Source organism: Sorghum bicolor, chromosome 6 (genome assembly GCF_000003195.3).
Source record: "Sorghum bicolor cultivar BTx623 chromosome 6, Sorghum_bicolor_NCBIv3, whole genome shotgun sequence".
In the NCBI taxonomy this organism is placed as follows: Eukaryota; Viridiplantae; Streptophyta; class Magnoliopsida; order Poales; family Poaceae; genus Sorghum; species Sorghum bicolor.
The window spans coordinates 51,586,510-51,605,207 of NC_012875.2; the positions used below are offsets into that span (position 1 = coordinate 51,586,510).

General features: G+C 44.8%; 3 protein-coding genes across 4 annotated transcripts; all 3 read left to right on the forward strand.

The window, feature by feature from the left end:
* On the forward strand, nt 1,423–7,419 carry LOC8056040 (expansin-B17). 2 transcript variants are annotated; one of them, XM_002446788.2, is made up of 4 exons: nt 1,423–1,872; nt 3,217–3,523; nt 4,540–4,669; nt 6,635–7,419. In XM_002446788.2, the coding sequence occupies exons 1-4, from the start codon at nt 1,689–1,691 to the stop codon at nt 6,836–6,838; spliced, it is 825 nt and encodes a 274-aa protein (XP_002446833.1). In that variant the 5' UTR covers nt 1,423–1,688; the 3' UTR covers nt 6,839–7,419. The 2 variants fall into 2 exon arrangements, with proteins under 2 accessions (XP_002446833.1, XP_021319153.1); XM_021463478.1 differs by lacking the exon at nt 6,635–7,419 and adding an exon at nt 5,784–6,096.
* LOC8082874 (adenylosuccinate lyase) lies at nt 8,357–12,281 on the forward strand. The gene is made up of 10 exons (XM_002446789.2): nt 8,357–8,518; nt 8,615–8,797; nt 8,939–9,154; nt 9,239–9,421; nt 10,035–10,256; nt 10,398–10,514; nt 10,641–10,784; nt 10,961–11,062; nt 11,542–11,610; nt 11,741–12,281. The coding sequence occupies exons 1-10, from the start codon at nt 8,357–8,359 to the stop codon at nt 11,972–11,974; spliced, it is 1,632 nt and encodes a 543-aa protein (XP_002446834.1). The 3' UTR covers nt 11,975–12,281.
* LOC8082875 (sphingolipid delta(4)-desaturase DES1-like) lies at nt 15,195–18,471 on the forward strand. The gene is made up of 2 exons (XM_002446790.2): nt 15,195–15,584; nt 17,503–18,471. Exons 1-2 carry the CDS (start codon nt 15,429–15,431, stop codon nt 18,322–18,324), a joined length of 978 nt encoding a protein of 325 aa, XP_002446835.1. The 5' UTR covers nt 15,195–15,428; the 3' UTR covers nt 18,325–18,471.

An 18,698-nucleotide genomic window follows, 5' to 3' on the forward strand; every position in this document is an offset into this window, starting at 1 on the left:
ATTCCACAGTTTACATGTAAATCGCGAGACGAATCTTTTAATTCTAGTTAGTTCATAATTAGATAATATTTACCACAAACAAATGAAAGTGATACAGTAGCGAAATCCAAAATCTTTTCGCAGCTAAACAAGGTCTTAGATTGGTTTCACTCCTAGAGCTGCGTGTAGAACCTGAAGAAGTCGGAGACAACACTGTGGAACTATGGCGAATCGCATGATCTCCCGCGCTCCACTGCCACTCGACCAGCCCAGGCCTTGTTTAGTTCCGAAAAGATTTCGGATTTCGATACTGTAGCACTTTCGTTTGTTTGTGACAAATATTATCCAATTATGGACCAACTAAGATCAAAAGATTCATCTCGCGATTTCCAGCTGAACTGTGTAATTAGTTTTTACTTTCGTCTATATTTAATGGTTCATGCATGTGCCGCAAGATTCGATGTGACGGGGAATCTTGAAAACTTTTTGCTTTTTAGGGTGAACTAAACAAGGCCCCAGTAGCCCACGAGGCCACAACCACTCAGCGTCACCGTGATCCCCTCCAGTCGTCCAGTATCGCTGTCGCCCACCAGTTCACCACCACGTGACAGGGTATCTGGGTTGGTAACTCACATGGCTTTCCGTTAGGGTTGACAGGTCCATAGCGGTAAATCTTGCCACTGTGCATGCAACGGCAACGGTCAAGCGAAGCGAGGTGGGCACTGGGCAGACCGCCGCCACCACGGCAGACGCGCACGTCAACGGTCTTCCGCCAGCCCCGAGGGGCGCTTCCGTGGTGTCGCATCCCCAGTTCCCCCACTTTCACAGTTTCACTACCTCCCTGCGCGTCCGCGGCACAGCACCAGCATGCACATGGGGTGAGGGCCCGGAGAGCGGCAAAAGGTCACTCCTGCACATTGTAGCTTTTAGCCCAAGTGTTTAACCATGCCATGCGTATTATTAAGGTCTTGTTTAGTTCACTCAAAATCTAATTTTTTTAAAGATTTTTCTATTACATTGAATTCTACGGTGCATAAAATATTAAATATAGATAAAAAATAACTAATTATATAATTATCTGTAATTTGCAAAATGAATTTTTTAAACCTAGTTAACATATAGATGGACAATGATTATCAAATACAAAAAAAATACTATAATGTCAAAATCTAAAAAGAATTTTTAATCTAAACAAGGCGTAGACAAACAAAGCCAAGAACAGACATCTCCGTAGTTGCAGCGTGCCGTTGCAACATAACAACAGCCCGTTCCGGTTACGGCCAACTGTCACAAACAAAGCGACACTCGTGGCTCCAGTTCCACTAGCCGTGGGACTCACACACCGGTCACTTGGACCGTGGACCCTGCCGCACACTGCATTCCTGATTGCTGTATTTCTTTCCCCAGTATACCTTTTCCGCTATAAAACCTGCCCATCTTGTACAGACTACAGAGCAGCTACCACCCAGGCGCCCAGGCCAGCCAGCCGAGAGCACCTCTGCCTCTGACTGAGAGCATTGGGGCTTGGGATTTCTCGAAGCCATAAAAGAGCGAGCCCCAAAAAGAAGCCTACCAAGTACCACCATTCCAGTCAAGTCCAGTCCAGCGAGGGGAAGAAGAAGAAGAAGAAGAAGAAGAAGAAGAAGAAGAAGAAGGGGAGGAGGGGGCGAGGAGCCAGAGCCAACCCAAACCTCTGAACACCCCCGCAAATGGGTTCCTCGCGCGCCCTCGCTCTCTTCCTCCTCTGCGCTCTGCTGCCCGCGCCCCCCATCTCAGTCTCAGCCGCATTGCTGTTCGGCGGCGGCAAGTCGGCCAAGGCGGCGGGAGCCGACATGGAGTGGCGGCCGGCGACCGCGACGTGGTACGGCGAGGCCGAGGGCGACGGCAGCGACGGTGAGCACTCTCCTCCTGGGCTCCTCAACTCCGTATCGCACTGGTCTTATCCTAGCGTTTACTGGGGGGCATAGTAGATACGGAGTAGTTGTAGTATAGGATACGAGCAAAATACTTGCAGTGTACAGCCATACTGTCATTCTTAATTCACTCGGTGAGTTGATTATTACCGCAGGATTCTTCAGCTGTTACTCTATCTATCTACTGCTATCGCAGTGTACAATTTTCTTTACCGCGTATAGAAGAAAATGGTTTTGTGGTGGCTGGTAGTGGTAGCAGTAAAAAAAATAGGAGAGGAATAAATAATTCCACCCGTTGCGACAATTTTTTTTGGCGGGACCTCCCTGCGCATCCCATGAATCGCGGAGCGAATTTCGGTGGGCCCGGGCTGGGCCCCAGTACGCGTGTCAAGCGCCTAGGTGCCCCGTTGCTTTAGGATTCGTGCTGCCGCCAGCCCGTTCTCTCAGCCCCGGCGACCTTCCAACATGCAACAGGTCCATGCAGTCCCCAGTCTTCGGTACCGTTTGCTGAAATCTTGACGAATTAATGCAGCATTGCACTCTCTGCCCCGTCGTCCACCGACACTGCGGGTAATCTCCATGCTATCAAATCAGTAGAAGTTACAGTAATCCCTGCTCGGTTTTTAACTGCTGCCATTTACGCCGTCCTGAGCAGTACAGTACATACGTCGTGCACTGCATGACCTTCAGGTTTGTCGTCCTATTGACGCGTCTCGCAACTGAACAGTACCCACGTATGAGCCCGTGACTTTTGTCCATCACAATTGGGCCTTGTTTAGTTCCAAAATTTTTTGCAAAACAGGTACTGTAGCACTTTCGTTTGTTTGTGACAAATATTGTCCAATCATGGACTAACTGGGCTCAAAAGATTCATCTCATCAATTCCGACCAAACTATGCAATTAGTTTTTATTTTCGTTTATATTTAATACTTCATGCATGCGTCTAAAGATTCGATGTGACGGGGAATCTGAAAAATTTTGCAAAATTTTTTGGGAAGTAAACAAGGCCTTGACACACACAGCCCACAGGCTCTGTTCACGTCAACCTGCATTTTCCATGCCCTGTACGTCTCGGCTGTTCCCTTCCTAATTTCTCTTCTTGTGAAAAAATTTTGAATTTCGTTACTGTAGCATTTTTATTTAGGATAAATATTATCCAATTATAGACTAACTAGGGTTAAAAAAAAATCGTATTGTAATTTACAGTCAAACAATGTGATTAGTTTTTATTTTCGTTTATATTTAATGCTTAATGTATGTACCGCAAGATTCGATTTTTTTGGTTTTCGGTGTGAAGTAAACAACGCCTTGTTTTTCTTTCAGGCGGCGCGTGCGGGTACGGGACGCTGGTGGACGTGGTGCCGATGAAGGCGCGGGTCGGGTCGGTGAGCCCCGTGCTGTTCAAGGACGGCGAGGGCTGCGGCGCCTGCTACAAGGTCAAGTGCCTGGACCGCGGCATCTGCTCCCGCCGGGCCGTCACGGTGATCGTCACGGACGAGTGCCCCGGCGGGCTCTGCGCCTTCGGCCGCACCCACTTCGACCTCAGCGGCGCCGCCTACAGCAGGATGGCAGTCGCGGGCGCCGGCGGCCGCCTGCGTGACCGGGGCCAGCTGAACGTCGTGTACCGGAGGTGAGCACCACACCACGCACAACCCCCTCTCTAGGCCTGATTTAGTTCTAAAATATTTTGCAAAATGGACACGGTAGCTTTTTCGTTTGTATTTGACAAATATTATCTAATCATGGACTAACTAGGCTTAAAAGATTTGTCTCGTCAATTCCGACCAAACTGTACAATTAGTTTTTATTTTTATCTATATTTAGTACTTCATGCATGTGTCTAAAGATTCGATGTGACGAGAAATCTGATTTTTTTTTTTATTTTTTTGAAACTAAACAAGGGCAGTCTTGCTCTGAATGCTTCGTCAGTTCAGAATCAACTGCTGCAGGTGTCTCGTAAATCGTGATGCTGTGCTGAAAAATGGCCACTTGGCGTCTGAAAATATCGCTGGTGCTATGATTTACCCCTGTAGGAGTAGTAGTACTTAATGTACTACGATCCTGATTCCTGCGGGGGTAGTGAATTCAATTGTCCAGGGTTAAATGGGAGGGAATGCAGCCCAGCTGTCCGTCAGTCTGAGAACTGCTGCTGGTGTTAACCCTGGGTTAAACATGCTGCTGCCTGAAATAACTCAGTCAGAGTCGCATCTGATCACTTGTAAATACCTCCTGATCAATCTCTGCAGGGAAGGGGGTTACTAGAGATTGCAGCAGATGTCACTACTAGGGCCTTGTTTAGTTCCGAAAAATTTTGGAAAATCGACACTGTAGCACTTTCGTTTGTATTTGACAAATATTATCCAATTATAGACTAACTAGGCTCAAAAGATTCGTCTCGTCAATTTCGACCAAACTGTGCAATTAATTTTTATTTTCATCTATATTTAATACTTCATGCATGCGTCTAAAGATTCGATGTGACGGGGAATGTGAAAAATTTTGCAAAATTTTCTAGGAACTAAACAAGGCCTAGAAAAAAAACGATTAGTTCAGTTACTGGCTTTGGCAGTTAGATTCCCTGTTTCGTTTTCTTTCTGAAACTGACCGGTGCAGTGTCGTTTGCCTGTATGCATAAACGGATACCAGGACGGCCTGCAAGTACGGCGGGAAGAACATAGCGTTCCGTGTGAACGAGGGCTCGACTAACTTCTGGCTCTCGCTCCTCGTCGAGTTCGAGGACGGCGAAGGCGACATCGGATCCATGCAGATGAAGCAGGTAAAGGACGATTCTTTCTGTGAATAATTATTTTAAATTACGGTAGTCAGGGATTTGAGCTCGAGACATATAATTCTAAAATCATATTAAATTACACACACCGACTAATTTAACTTACAAGCTTAATTCCATTGAGAAGACGGAGAATTCATTTTATATTTTAGGAGTAAGATACATATTTCACCCTCCAAGCACCAACTGGCTAAATCGGTGGTTTTACGTTCTAGTATAAATAATAATAATAATAATAATAATAATAATAATAATAATAATAATAATAATAATAATAATAATAATAATAATAATAATAATAATAATAATAATAATAATAATAATAATAATAATAATAATAATAATAATAATAATAATAATAATAATAATAATAATAATAATAATAATAATAATAATAATAATAATAATAATAATAATAATAATAATAATAATAATAATAATAATAATAATAATAATAATAATAATAATAATAATAATAATAATAATAATAATAATAATATGTTTGACCTCAAGAAACTCATAATTAAAATGTTATCTACATGTAAAGCATCAACACTTAAATAACATTTTTAGAATAAAGTTGGTACTAGTTTCGTGTTTTCTAATTTATCAAAAGAAATTATTTATGAATTCTAAAAACTAAACCAGATTTTTATTATTTTTTAGAAACCAAACATAGGGACAAATTGACTAGTTTCAACAGTTGGAGGGTGTCTGTCATCCCATTTCAGCGCTCAAAATTGCAGTGATATACAACCTAGGTTTGGAAAAATATACTTTACCCTATGTATATTTTTACACATCGTAGAGTAGTGGCACACAGCAAAGCCATCGGGAGGAAAAATAGACTATCCCCTCTCCATGGGCCATGTATAGGTCTCGAGATGCACCGAACAAAAAAAGCCACAGCCCATAGCTTAACCCCAGAGCATGTTGAAGACATCAGACGTGTGCGTGCTCCAGTGTTGCCGCTGTCGTTTGGCCAATGCTATCCTGCCCTGTCTGGTAGATCGAATCGATGTCTGTCGATATGAAGAGGCGAGAGGCCGGCCAAAAGATCTGGCAGCTAAAAATCTCTTGACGTTCTTTACCCATTCTTAAGGTCACACAAGGTCACAAGGAAAGGAAGGCAGCACCTTATCTGGAACAGGGAAAATCCAGCACCGCATGGAACAGACCACAGAGGCGTGCGGTGCAGCGTGCTAGTGCTGCTACTTTCTCGCGCTGCGCTGTCTACCACACAAGCCCCTAGTCAAAGCTTTGCATAAACCTAAATAGTTTAAGACATGCATGATCTTCTTTGCCGAATGATTCCCGTTCTGAATGTGTTGGAAAAGCAGCACGTGAGCCCCCTGGCTGCTCATGCTGCTGTCTGTTGCTCCATCGAGGACACTCATCTCGATCAGTCGCCTTTACGCCCCCTGTACTGTAACTGTAATGAACTGCTCTGTGCCGGCCGCCCATGATGTTGTTGTTTCTTCATCAGCTTCGGTCTGAGTCTAAAGACGGCCATGAAGCTGGAAGAGTAAAGAAACCCATGCCTGCTTTGCTTTTGCGTTGCACTAGTGAGTGCTTTCACGGTGGCCGTTGAATCCGAGACAGCCATGCCCGTGCCGTGTGCCCGGTGGCATGCACGCTAGCTTGTGGCCGATCGAGTCGTCGTCGTCCTGGCCTTTCCTTTGTTGGGCTAGGGAATCCAAAGATGCCAAGGAATCCCATGCGACTTCTTGGTCCCTTGGAGACGTGCTGTGCTGCTGCCTTTGTTTTGTTGCCTTTGTAAAAAGTTTCAGACGCCGCTGCGCTTTGCCTAGCCCTAGTGGTAGTGGCCTGGGGTTTTAACTAGCAGTAACAACAGCTGTTCCCTGCTATTGCTTTACATTCATTCACCTTTGTGTTTGCTTGCCAAACCATTTGTCATGCAATCGCTGCTCTGCTATGCTGTGTATGTTGCAGGCCAACTCGGTGGAGTGGCTGGACATGAGGCACGTGTGGGGGGCCACGTGGTGCCTGGTGCGGGGCCCGCTCGTGGGCCCCTTCTCCGTGAGGCTCACCACGCTGTCCGCCCGGAAGACGCTCACGGCCCGCGACGTCATCCCCAGGAATTGGACGCCCAAGGCCACCTACACCTCGCGCCTCAACTTCCAGCCGTCTCTCTAGGGAGGAGCCCCGCCGGAGACTGCCGGAGGGGAGAGGGGGCGCGGCGACCGGGGGCCCACGTTTTATCGGCCCCGGACTCTGCCTTGTGGGCCCGCAAAGGCTGGTGGCCCACTTGGCAGGCAGCCAGGCAGGAGGAATCCAGACTGTTTTTTTTTTTTTTTTTTTTGCTGTAGTGCAAGCAGCTTGGTTTTATATGATTTTATTTTATCCTCGTAGCGTAGCTAGCTAGTGTGAGGTGATTCATGATCATCATAGCAGGCATCGGAGGACATGCATGCGTGATGGCTGATGAGTTGAGTCCGTTAGGGGGCCCAGAGTGTCAGGTACAGGCAGCCGCCCTCTCCAAAGGAGAGAGCTAGCGCTCGCTGCTTGCTCTCGGGCTCCAGCTCAAGCCCTTGGAGGCTCGGAATCCGATGTGGAAGCTGGTTGCGCCGTGAGGGTTTTGGATCCCTCGTGGTGTCTGCTTCTGCTTCGCTCGTGTGTGGTGTGGCTGTGTTTTTGGCGTCGATGTGTTTCCTGTCTTGTGTTTGCCCTGTTGATGAATGCAGGGTTCGTGACAAAAGTTGTTTATCTGTCCACAATGAGGAATGCGCGTCTGATGCTGCTCAGAAAAGGAAAGAAAAAAAGAGATGAACATTCGTGGCATATATATGTAGTGAAGATAGAAACTCATCCCAAAAACATACTTTGAACCCTTGAAAAACTAAGCATATATACAATATCCATAATGTGTTAAGAGATGACCTTTTTTTAAGCAAAAGTTGAGATGCAAAGTCGTTGATGATTTTTATTTATTAAAAAAAACGATTTTGCTTCCTAACTTTTGCACAAGCAGCGGCGTATATGGAAAAACTAAGGATGTGTTTGAGTTCTCGATAGACTGAACTGATTTTTTTTCATGAGAAAACTAGGCTCTATTTTTTTTTATTACAACAAATAGGTATGTCTTCGTTCAAAAACAAATAGGTATGCCATGAGCTGTTTTATATCCGTAATAACATACATGCACTCAACTAGTAAAAAATAAAAAAAAATAAAATCATCTTCAAAACTATTTATAATAGGGCTAGAGAGGTAAGATAGATGATTTTAAAAATTAAGAAGATGTTTTGTTCGATTTTGAAATTTAAGGAGGAAAAAAGACTTTTACCAAAGTTGAGAGAGATAATGTTAATTTTTTTCCGTTCCTCCTTGCTAAAGACCGAATAGTATTTCGGTCTCCATGCTCTCCGGTACCAAAGCATCGAAGGTCCAACGCATCGAGCCCATGAACCAGCCCATTACTCCGTCTCCAGCGCAGGTCCGCGTCCTCCCTCGCAACCACGCGGCCCTCCCCTCCCCGCGGTCCGCGGAGGTCGCGGCCCACAGGCGCTCGGCCCTCCCCGCCGGAGGTTGCCGCCCCGCAGCTACGCCGTCCTCTTCACGCCGCATTTTCCCCGCACCCGCAGCCAAACCCCACCGTATCGTCGGTTCCCCTGAGCCTAGGGTTTAACCAGCAAACGCCGCGCTTCTCGAAGCATGTCACCGCCGTCGTCGCTCAAGCACCTGCCCCCGGCAACCGCCGCCGCGGCCTCTCCGCGCGCGGTCGCCACCCCGAGAGCCACCGGGATTCGCGGCCTCTGTGCACTCCCGACTTGGCGCCTCCGGTGCTCAGCCTCCGCCGCCGTGGCCGCCACCGAGGTGATGGTGCACGCCTCCTCCACGTGGAATTTCCCGGAATCCTGCTAGTGAGGTATTGGTTGCTTTGTGACTTACGGGCTGTGCGGTGTTGTTCAGATGGTTGGTGCTCCGCTGGACTGGGCGGGGAGGTCGCTGGAGGAGTTGCGCAGCTTGCCGGACCACGACACGTTCTGCCTGATGGCGCTCTCGCCGCTGGACGGGCGATACGATCGCTTCGTCAAGGAGCTGATGCCCTTCTTCAGCGAGTTCGGCCTAATCAGATACCGTGTTCTCATCGAGGTATCTGACATTTGGGACAGTTTAAGCTCCTTGCAAACTCTGCATCTGCCTACAATTTTGATTGGAGATTGGACGCTTGAGAGCCTGTTTCTGGTGTTATTGTCAATGCTGCTTAGCTGACGCACCTTTCTTGCTCTTCAGATCAAGTGGCTACTGAAACTTTCTCAAATTCCTGAGATCACTGAGGTGCCTCAGTTCAGCAAGGAAGCCCAGGCTTTCTTGAATGCTATTATTGAGGATTTTTGCATTGACGATGCAAAAGAAGTAAAGAAAATTGAGAAAGTAACCAACCATGATGTGAAAGCTGTCGAATACTTTCTGAAGCAAAGGTGCAGCTCAAATCCAGAGATTGCAAAGGTTGCAAGTAGGATCTTGTTGTGTATAGGATTAATTATTTGTGGTTAGACTTTAAGCTGAGTGGCATCTTGAACCTGTTTTCAGGTGTCGGAGTTCTTCCATTTTGGTTGTACCTCTGAAGATATCAACAATTTGTCACATGCATTGGCTCTGAAAGAGGGGGTAAATAGAGTTATGTTCCCTGCCATGATCGACATATGCAGAGCATTGTGTTCCTTGGCAACACAAAATTCAGGCTATCCTATGTTGGCTCGAACTCATGGGCAGGTATGACTTATGAAGCCACCTTCACCATAATATTTTATTGCTGTTATACAGCAAGAACAAGAAGTTTTTTGTACCCTTTGTTTGAAACATAGCTTATCCATAGTCACCTCTCGAAGGACTTCTATGTGAGATATATGATATAAAATAATTACTTATCGGGGCTTAATGTTTTGTAAGTTTGCCTGGTTGATGCAGCAAGGTGATTTTGAGTGATAGTAAATTGATAAGTTCATAATGAAAAGAATGGAATTGAATGACTTATCAACTCATTCAGCTTTTTCCAAGGCAACATGGGTGGAGGAAATACAAACCTGCACTATTTATCAACATAGTCTAGGAGATTTAATAAAAAGATTATTGTACTGTTCTGGCAGATAATCTTCAACCTTTCCATTTGTACAGGAAAACGGAAAAATATTTCTATATGTAAAAAAATTGTTCTTCAGCAGTGTTGCTTTGTGGAGTTCAGCTCTGTAGCTCTTTTGATACAATAGTTATTAGTTAACATAATTGTCTTGCTCAATTGCTTGTATGTTAGTGGAATGCGCTTGCTTTGCCAAGAAAGACATGATTTGGAACCCTGTCTTAAATTGTTTCCAATTCCTGCTTGTAGCCAGCATCACCAACAACCGTGGGAAAGGAGATGGCAAACTTTGCGGCCAGATTATCTGATATAGGAAAGAGTTTCTCAGAGGTGAAGATACTAGGGAAATTTGCTGGCGCTGTTGGCAATTACAATGCTGATGTGGTTGCATATCCTGAAGTTGACTGGCCTAAGGTGGCAGAAGAATTTGTTAGATCCTTGGGTTTGCAGTTTAATCCCTACGTTACTCAGGTGATCTATATTCTTTGTTTTGACATTTAGTTTCTTCTCTGGTCTTCTATGTTCTTGCACAACTAGGGAGTCTTCTCAAATTCCAGGGTGATCATAACCATCAACGTAGTTGGTTCTGATGCAGTTTTATCCCTTTTACAGATTGAGCCTCATGACTACATATCAAAGCTCTTCAATCTATTCACCCAGTTCAACAATGTGTTGACTGATTTTGATAGAGACATGTGGTCCTATATATCATTAGGCTACTTCAAGCAGGTAAACTAAAATGGCTTGACACTACAGTGTGGGAGGATTAAACTTGTACTGCAAGGGAACAAATTGATGGTATTGATTTTTATCTTCCATATTAACTTGCAACATCTTCCAAAACTCTTTTTTCAGATACCAAAGGCTGGTGAAGTTGGTTCTTCCACTATGCCTCATAAAATCAACCCCATTGATTTTGAAAACAGTGATGGCAATTTATGTCAGGCGAATTCTATATTATCTGGTATAAGCATGAAACTGCCAATATCCCGGATGCAGGTATTGTCACTAATCCAATTTTATGCCTCAATTTCAGTTTTTCTAACATGAGGTGTCAGGATGAAAATCTGGTGCCTGTATTCATGGCACCTATGCGAGATTGGATCTTAAATTACATTTACCATATCATTAGTATATACACACACTAATGAACCACCATGTTGTATCATTGACAGCGTGACCTGACAGACTCAACTGTTTTGAGAAACTTGGGTATGGGATTAGGTCATTCTCTATTGGCTTACAAAGCTACCATACGTGGAATCAGCAAAGTTCAGGTAGGTGGCCCAGAGCTCGTCCTTTGTCTAGCTTGTCTTTTTTCTCGTTACAGATGATATAGTTGTAGCTTCAACTTCAATATAGTTGATGCATGTTTAATTTTAAGTTTATGATTATTATAAGTACTTGCAGAATGCTTGATGATCAAGCAGATAGACCTACCTCACCACTTGCTCTTTTCATAAGTTTTGGCTTGACGGGGGAAGATACACTATAAATTAGTGGTGACTGCTAGTGTAGGTGTTTACCCAACTAAAGTCCACACCACTCAAACCAGATGAGGATAGCTGGCTTAGTAGGATAAAGATCTTCCTTTTATGCAGTGCTCAACTGCACGCACTTCTTGCACCAATACATGGGAATATCAGATGTTTACTTTTCTTTACTATTGAACTGAGATAACTAGGTTAAATTTTTGCATGCATTTTTAGTAATTATGATCAGGCTAGAAATTTGTGCTGAATCGGTGCCTATACAGGTGAATGAATCACGTTTAGCTGAAGACTTGGAGCAAACTTGGGAGGTCCTTGCTGAGCCAATACAGACAGTAAGCCATCTGATTTTTCATTTTCTGTCCATTTCCCCTTAATTCTGTTCTGGTTGCTGCCACAAAGTGCTTGTTGTGTGCACATCAGGCATGTATCATGTTACTGTAATACTGTTATTACTCTTTGTAGGTGATGCGAAGATATGGAATACCTGAACCTTATGAGAAGCTGAAGGAACTGACGAGAGGTCAAGCTGTGACCAAGGACAGCATGCAGCAATTCATTGATGGTCTAGACATACCAGAGGAGGTTCGATCAAAGCTTTCGAAGCTAACCCCCCATTCTTATACTGGGCTAGCGGAGGATTTGGCCAGAGACATCGAGAAGTGGGTTGATCTGGAATCTGGATTTCAAATCAAGTGAGCTTCCATTTAAAAATGGATAATCCTCCCCACTTTTTTCCTCTTTGACAATGACAAAAAAAATAACAGACGGGAGCCCTAGAAAACGAAAATTTTAATGGGTTGTGGCCTCTGAATTGTCGACCAAGATAATTTACGTGGTTCTCATTTATGATAATTTTTGGCACATGTAAAATGCGCCTCAAGGAACTTATGCTAGCTGTATCTTGGTGAAAAATTATCGAGCTAAAAAAGTTGCTTGCTCGATTTCTTATAAGTACGGAGTTGTTTTGCAACGCCTGGTGCGGTAAGCTAAAATGCTTATATTATGCTATTTCTTTTTAGTTACTGCATACAATACTTTCTGTTCGGTTGCTTTGTTGAGGGTCTTGTCTTGTGGGATGTAAAGCCTCCATTCAGCACGTCATATACAAATAAAGGTTACCTATTCTACGTACCGGCTAAAACTGCAATCACGTTGGGCTCAAAATGACTTGTAGAATAGAAAGTCGAAACGAAGATGGAAGGAGGGAGAGCTAGCGAGAATAAATAAGAATGGCAGTGTGTGCACCCATAAAAGACGGAGTGGCAGGTAATCTGGCAGGTGAGATTTTAATTTTAATTAGACAGTCACACACACAGACACTCGACGCACTGCAGTGATATTTTCGATTTTTGGAATGATGCTAAAGCGACTTTGGTTATCGGAAGCACTGAATGATGCAAAAGCAGACTTGGGTCATCGTTGGATGCTCACATTGGTTCCACACGCATTGATTCATATACAAAGCAATTGGTTCCATACGCATTGATTCGTACGAAAAGCAAATAATGCTCGATAGCGACGGAAAAGGAGGTTTACGAACTTTACCAGCCAGGCAGCCGGGTAGGGCAGCCACCCGTTCGGAATTGACACCAGAGGTTGTGCAGTTGTGCCCCTGAAACGGTGTTTCATCGTTATCCGGGTCCTTATCCGGAGCTAACCAGCTCCCGATAGTTTTTTTTTTCTGCAACGGCACGGAAGACGGCGGGGGTGAATCCTTCCGGTTTTTTGCTGCTTCAGATTCGCAAAAAATAGATGGAGCATGATTGATGCTAGCAGGCAGCTGACATTGTTGCTTTGCTAATGCTGTTACTACTAAGGCCAGTATCAGTGGAAGTTTTATGTGAGTTTCGTTTGTATTAAATTAGTTGTCACATAGGTTTTTTTTATGACATGGCGGTGTATTTAAGAAAAGAGAAACTCTCTTAGCACGATTATCAACCCTCTATGAGGTTTGTAATTAAATGTCTATGAAACTATGAAATGAAACTCTACATTGAAAGTGGGTGTTTTATTCAAGTTTTATTCCATTTCACATGACATGGCAGTCTTGGAAACGACGTCATGAAAACCCCCCACTGAGACTGGCCTAACGCGAGTCTGTTTGCTGGTCCGAAAAGCTAGCCTGTTCGTTTGAGCTTATCGGCCGAATCTGCTAGCCATTTAGCAGCGTTTTTCTCTCACAACAAATCAGCCAACAATACTTTCTTTCATGGCTTATCAACCAAACGAATAAGGCGCTGAAAGTATTCATTGATAGTATTGTTCACTGATTTTGTCGGGTACCGTAAGCCAGGGTACCCTAACTAATAACATAAAAAGCCAGAAGCTGCTTTTTCAAGACAAAGGTCAAGGTCCAAAACTCCTAAAAGGCACTCCCAGGTTAGGCTGAAATCGCTCTTTTTCAGCCCAGGACAGGCCTCGAGCAACAGGGACTCCTCCTTGACTCACCCGAGGCTAAGACCAAGCCTCGGGCGATTTCACCACCTCGCCCGAGACCCGGCTCACATCCTCTGTTCCCACACTTCCTGCCCATGGTGATCGAACCGCGGATGGGACGTGAGGCATGCTCCCACCCATGCCACGACAAGGAATGGCGCTCGCTGTGCTACCTGCTCTCGTCGCTTCGACACCTGACTCCTATCACTGTGCATACGAATTGAGTCAGGAAGAATAAGCAACGTTAGATCCCGAACGCTGTCACAACGGGGCCCGCCAACATTTCTCTACACAGGTTAGGGGGAGAGGCCTTGGGGACTAGCCTCGGCATGGCAAGAATAGAGCTCGAGATAGCGACAACAGGGCCAGGCGTCATATCTACAACGTCAAGGATGGCTCGACACGATCAATGGAAGCAACCACCCCACGATCACAATCACAGAATCACTACAGCTCTAGGGATGAAGCACCTCACTGTTACCGCGCGAACACCATGCCTCGGCCCGTGCTCTGGGTCGGGTCCGTAGCATCACTGCACCAACACATGTACTCCTTCCCTCCTCTTGAACTATAAAAGGGGGGAAGGGCCTCATCTGAGGGGGGTTCACTCACACAACACATCCATACAATCACGCTCTAAGACGAGACTTGGGACATATTCCCTCTCTCATGACTCGCTTGTAACTCCTACAACGAGCATCCTGGTGCAGGACAATACAAGCTCTTTCCTCATACTGGACATAGGGCATACTTAGTCTGAATCAGTATAAATCCTTGTGTTCTTTCTGTATCACCATCCGGGTTTGAGGGGCACGCAGACTCATATTACTCGTTAGTGCCTGGACCACGAGTCCAGACACCGATAAATTTATTATGAGAGAAAAACATTGCTAACTAGTAGAAAAAGTACGACTTACAAGCAAACAGAGCCTCACCCATTGATTTTGGTAGAAATTAAGTTATACATGATCGAACGAGTATGAAATTTTCACTATAGTTCAAGCATACAATAATTAGATTACCATAAAATTTTTATCACAATTAAACTATAAAAACTGCAGCTATTAATTAGTTATAAAAAACTACAACAAAAAATATGTATGTATAGACCTACTCATGTGAACTCTAATAAAATTATATATTTTTTTGTAATTTTTCTATGATTTACTATATTTTTTCGAGATTTAGCCAAAATAAATAAAAATATAAAAATATAAAACTCTCTTTGAAAACTGTTTATAACCAGAGATAAAACGAATGGTTTTAAAAAATCAGGAAATAGTTTATCTGGATCTACAATTTTTTTTTAGAAAAAAATCAAACTTTAGCCAGGAGGTATCCAAACATGGCCCAAATGTCGATCCGATCCGACCAACCTGCGTCCAGGCCCAAATATGTCTGACCCATTTCAATGACATGTTGACCCCACAGTGCCAGCTCGGCATCACGTTCTCCCCCACCCCCAGCGAGGGCACGTTCATGCATTCCCCGAAATAGACAAACTCTCCCATCCCCTCCGCGCCGCTGCACGCCCACCCATAGCCTATAGCCGGTAGATACTTTCATCAAACATAGCACACAGGATCGCGCCGCCCGCGTGATAAGGAGCCGACGAATCCACCTACCTACCCGCATTCGTGCGCCAGCGCCACCCCGTGCCATCGCCGCTGCGTCCGCGAGCCACACCGCCATTCGTGAGGGAGGGAGGGGAGCAATGGGCGCGGGGATGGAGGCGGAGGAAGGGGTGATGGCGACGGACTTCTTCTGGTCGTACACGGACGAGCCGCACGCGTCGCGCCGCCGGGAGATCCTGTCCAAGTACCCGCAGATCAAGGAGCTCTTCGGCCCGGATCCGTGGGCCTTCCTCAAGGTGCCGTGATCTGCTTCCTTTACGCTCTGCTCTTTGCGTCTGCTTTCTGTCATGTGTGTCCAATGGGGAATCGAGGATCGAGGATTGAGCTCGTCAGAAAGTATATGATTCACGCTGTTTCCAGTTACGACGTTTGGCGTTTGCTGAGCAGATGCAATTATGATTCACGCTGTTCCCTTTTTACGACGTTTGGCGTTTGCTGAACTGAACAGATGCAAGTCGTTCTGGATCCATTAGATCTTAGTTACTACACATATCTGAATTCAGAGTCGGTTTGCTGTTTGTTACGGTTTTTAGTTTGGCATTGTGCAGGTTATGGTGCTTACGTTGCTATTGCTAGAGATATTATTTGGAACCACTACTATGCCAAAGTGATTGCAGATATGCTTTTCTTTTTTTTTTTGTCAGGAAGATTGCAGCCACACTTCATTGGAATTTCCCTTTTTCTTCTTTTACTTGCTTGTATTGTAATTTTGTTTGTCTTGTCTTCAACTAACTGGTTAGTATTCCTTATGTCACTGCAAATTTGATGTGCCTGCAAAACTGCTAACTGTTAAGATTGGGTTTTATGGTGCAAACAAGATGAATTAGTAACCAAAGAATATGGTCAAATCAGGTGCTTCCTCCTTTGAATTGTTTCCCATAATGAGCCTTATGGCATATGGCTAGGTGGCATAAGCTGCCAACTTTATTGTGCCCTCCTGAACCTTTCTTGTTGGCCCTGAATCAGTTCCAGCTGTAACTCTAAGCTTGAAAGGGTGCCTGAAATGGCAGTTGCTTCTTCTTATTGGCTACCGGCATTTCCTTTCAAGATATGCATTAAACCTTTCTGGTTGTTTCAAGATTATAACTTTAGGAGCGATTAGGAATTGATAAAGATTCATTCTCCTAAGCCCTAACCAGTTACTGCTACTTCCTTGAACGGTAGGCAAATCCCAGCAACTTTGGCCACGACAGATCTTGCTTCTGATCCTACTGCACCCTCAGTTTCATATGAAAAATTTGGGACAGGAATTTCAAATCAATCACAATATGCAAACATACCTTTTGTACCCTCTATCATGGTGAGATTATGGGAAGAACTATAAGAATTAAGAACTGCATGAAGAAAAAATGTTCTTTATTTTCCTATTGAGATCATTAATGAGGAATGTAAATCAACTAAATCTTTAAGGACACTCACAATGCAGACTCTATCATAGAGTCTAAAGTTATTTATTACCTCGAACAATGTGGACTTGGAGTCTAAATAAGACTTAGAGTCTTATTTTTTCTACCTCTTTCTTCAATAAATATGCTGCCACATCATCAAAATACCATAAATAATATGTAATTAAGTGTCTTGGACTCTGTGATAGAGTCTTGCATTGTGAGTGCCCTAATGCGAATATATGTGAGAACATTATCAAAAGATGAATTATCTGAAGTCTTGAATACGGCATGAACCTGTAAGCACATTAACACATCCTTACTAAAGTGCTATGCCCCGCACCATTTTCTGTGCAATCATTTGAATCAGAGTATCTTGTTGTCAGTCCTTGCTGAATTTTGGCTTCATGTGCAAAGGTGGTGTCATATCCCTTTCACCACCAACTTTGGCTAGGCAAGCTGGCAAGGCACATCTCATACCCTTGTAAGAAAAAATCGTATGGGCTTCTGCCATCCTGTCCATAAGCTGAATTTTCTTTTTGGAGCAATAAGTTGTACTCCTAGTTGCATTGGTATGTTCTGTTGTATTTGCTGAAGTTGTCTGTGCATACCTGTATGACATGGTCGGTATGGTCTGAATTCCCAATTTACGCATAGAAACTTCTTCTGCCAATTTCATTATTAAGATATTACGGGCATAAACCATCACTTATCATATCAAGTTTTAGTTGCGACATGCTTTAACGGTTATTTCAACTGTTTTTTGCAGATTGCTTTGGTTGTGTCGCTTCAGCTATGGACTGCTACATTCCTCCACGATGCTAGCTGGGTGAAGCTACTGACGGTGGCCTACTTCTTCGGCTCCTTTCTAAACCACAACCTGTTCCTCGCCATCCATGAGCTGAGCCACAACCTCGCCTTCACAACCCCATCCCTCAATCGCTGGCTGGGCATCTTTGCAAACCTCCCCATCGGCGTCCCCATGTCTGTCACGTTCCAAAAGTACCACCTGGAGCACCACCGATTCCAGGGCGTGGACGGCATCGACATGGACATCCCCAGCCAAGCAGAGGCGCACGCCGTGAGGAACGCCATCAGCAAGTCCGTGTGGGTGGTGCTCCAGCTCTTCTTCTACGCGCTGCGCCCGCTCTTCCTGAAGCCGAAGCCCCCGGGCCTGTGGGAGTTCACCAACCTTGCGGTCCAGGTCGGCCTCGACGCCAGCCTCGTCTGCCTATGCGGCTGGAGGTCCCTGGCATACCTGATCCTCTCCACGTTCGTTGGCGGCGGCTTGCACCCCATGGCGGGCCACTTCATCTCGGAGCACTACCTGTTCAGCCCGGAGCAGGAGACGTACTCGTACTACGGGCCCCTGAACCTGATGGCGTGGCACGTCGGGTACCACAACGAGCACCACGACTTCCCCAGGATCCCAGGCACCAGGCTGCACAGGGTGAAGGAGATCGCGCCGGAGTACTACGACAACCTCAAGTCGTACAGGTCCTGGAGCCAGGTCATATACATGTACATCATGGACCAGACGGTCGGCCCTTTCAGCCGGATCAAGAGGAAGGCGCCCAAGAAAGACTCGTAGTTGTAGCGTCGTCGTAGGCTCAATTTTGTTTGTCACGTATCATATGAACTCCTGGAGATGTCTATGTTTGGTGTACGCATTTCGATTCGTTGGAACACCCTGTTACTGATATCAATATATTAACTCATTTCGCGACTGATTTTTTCATGTGCCAGACGTATCCATCAAGTTGTTTCCGTTTGGTAACGTTGCAATCTATTCGTGCCGACATCCAATTTGATGGTGAGAGCTCTGCACCATTCAAAGATGATAGGGAAGGACAGCCATAGCATAGATCATACACCTAAACACAAGAAAAGAAGTGCAAATAAGAAAATCATTAAGAATAGGGAATTTCATGGACCCCTAGAGAAGTTCACATTTAAGTCAACTCC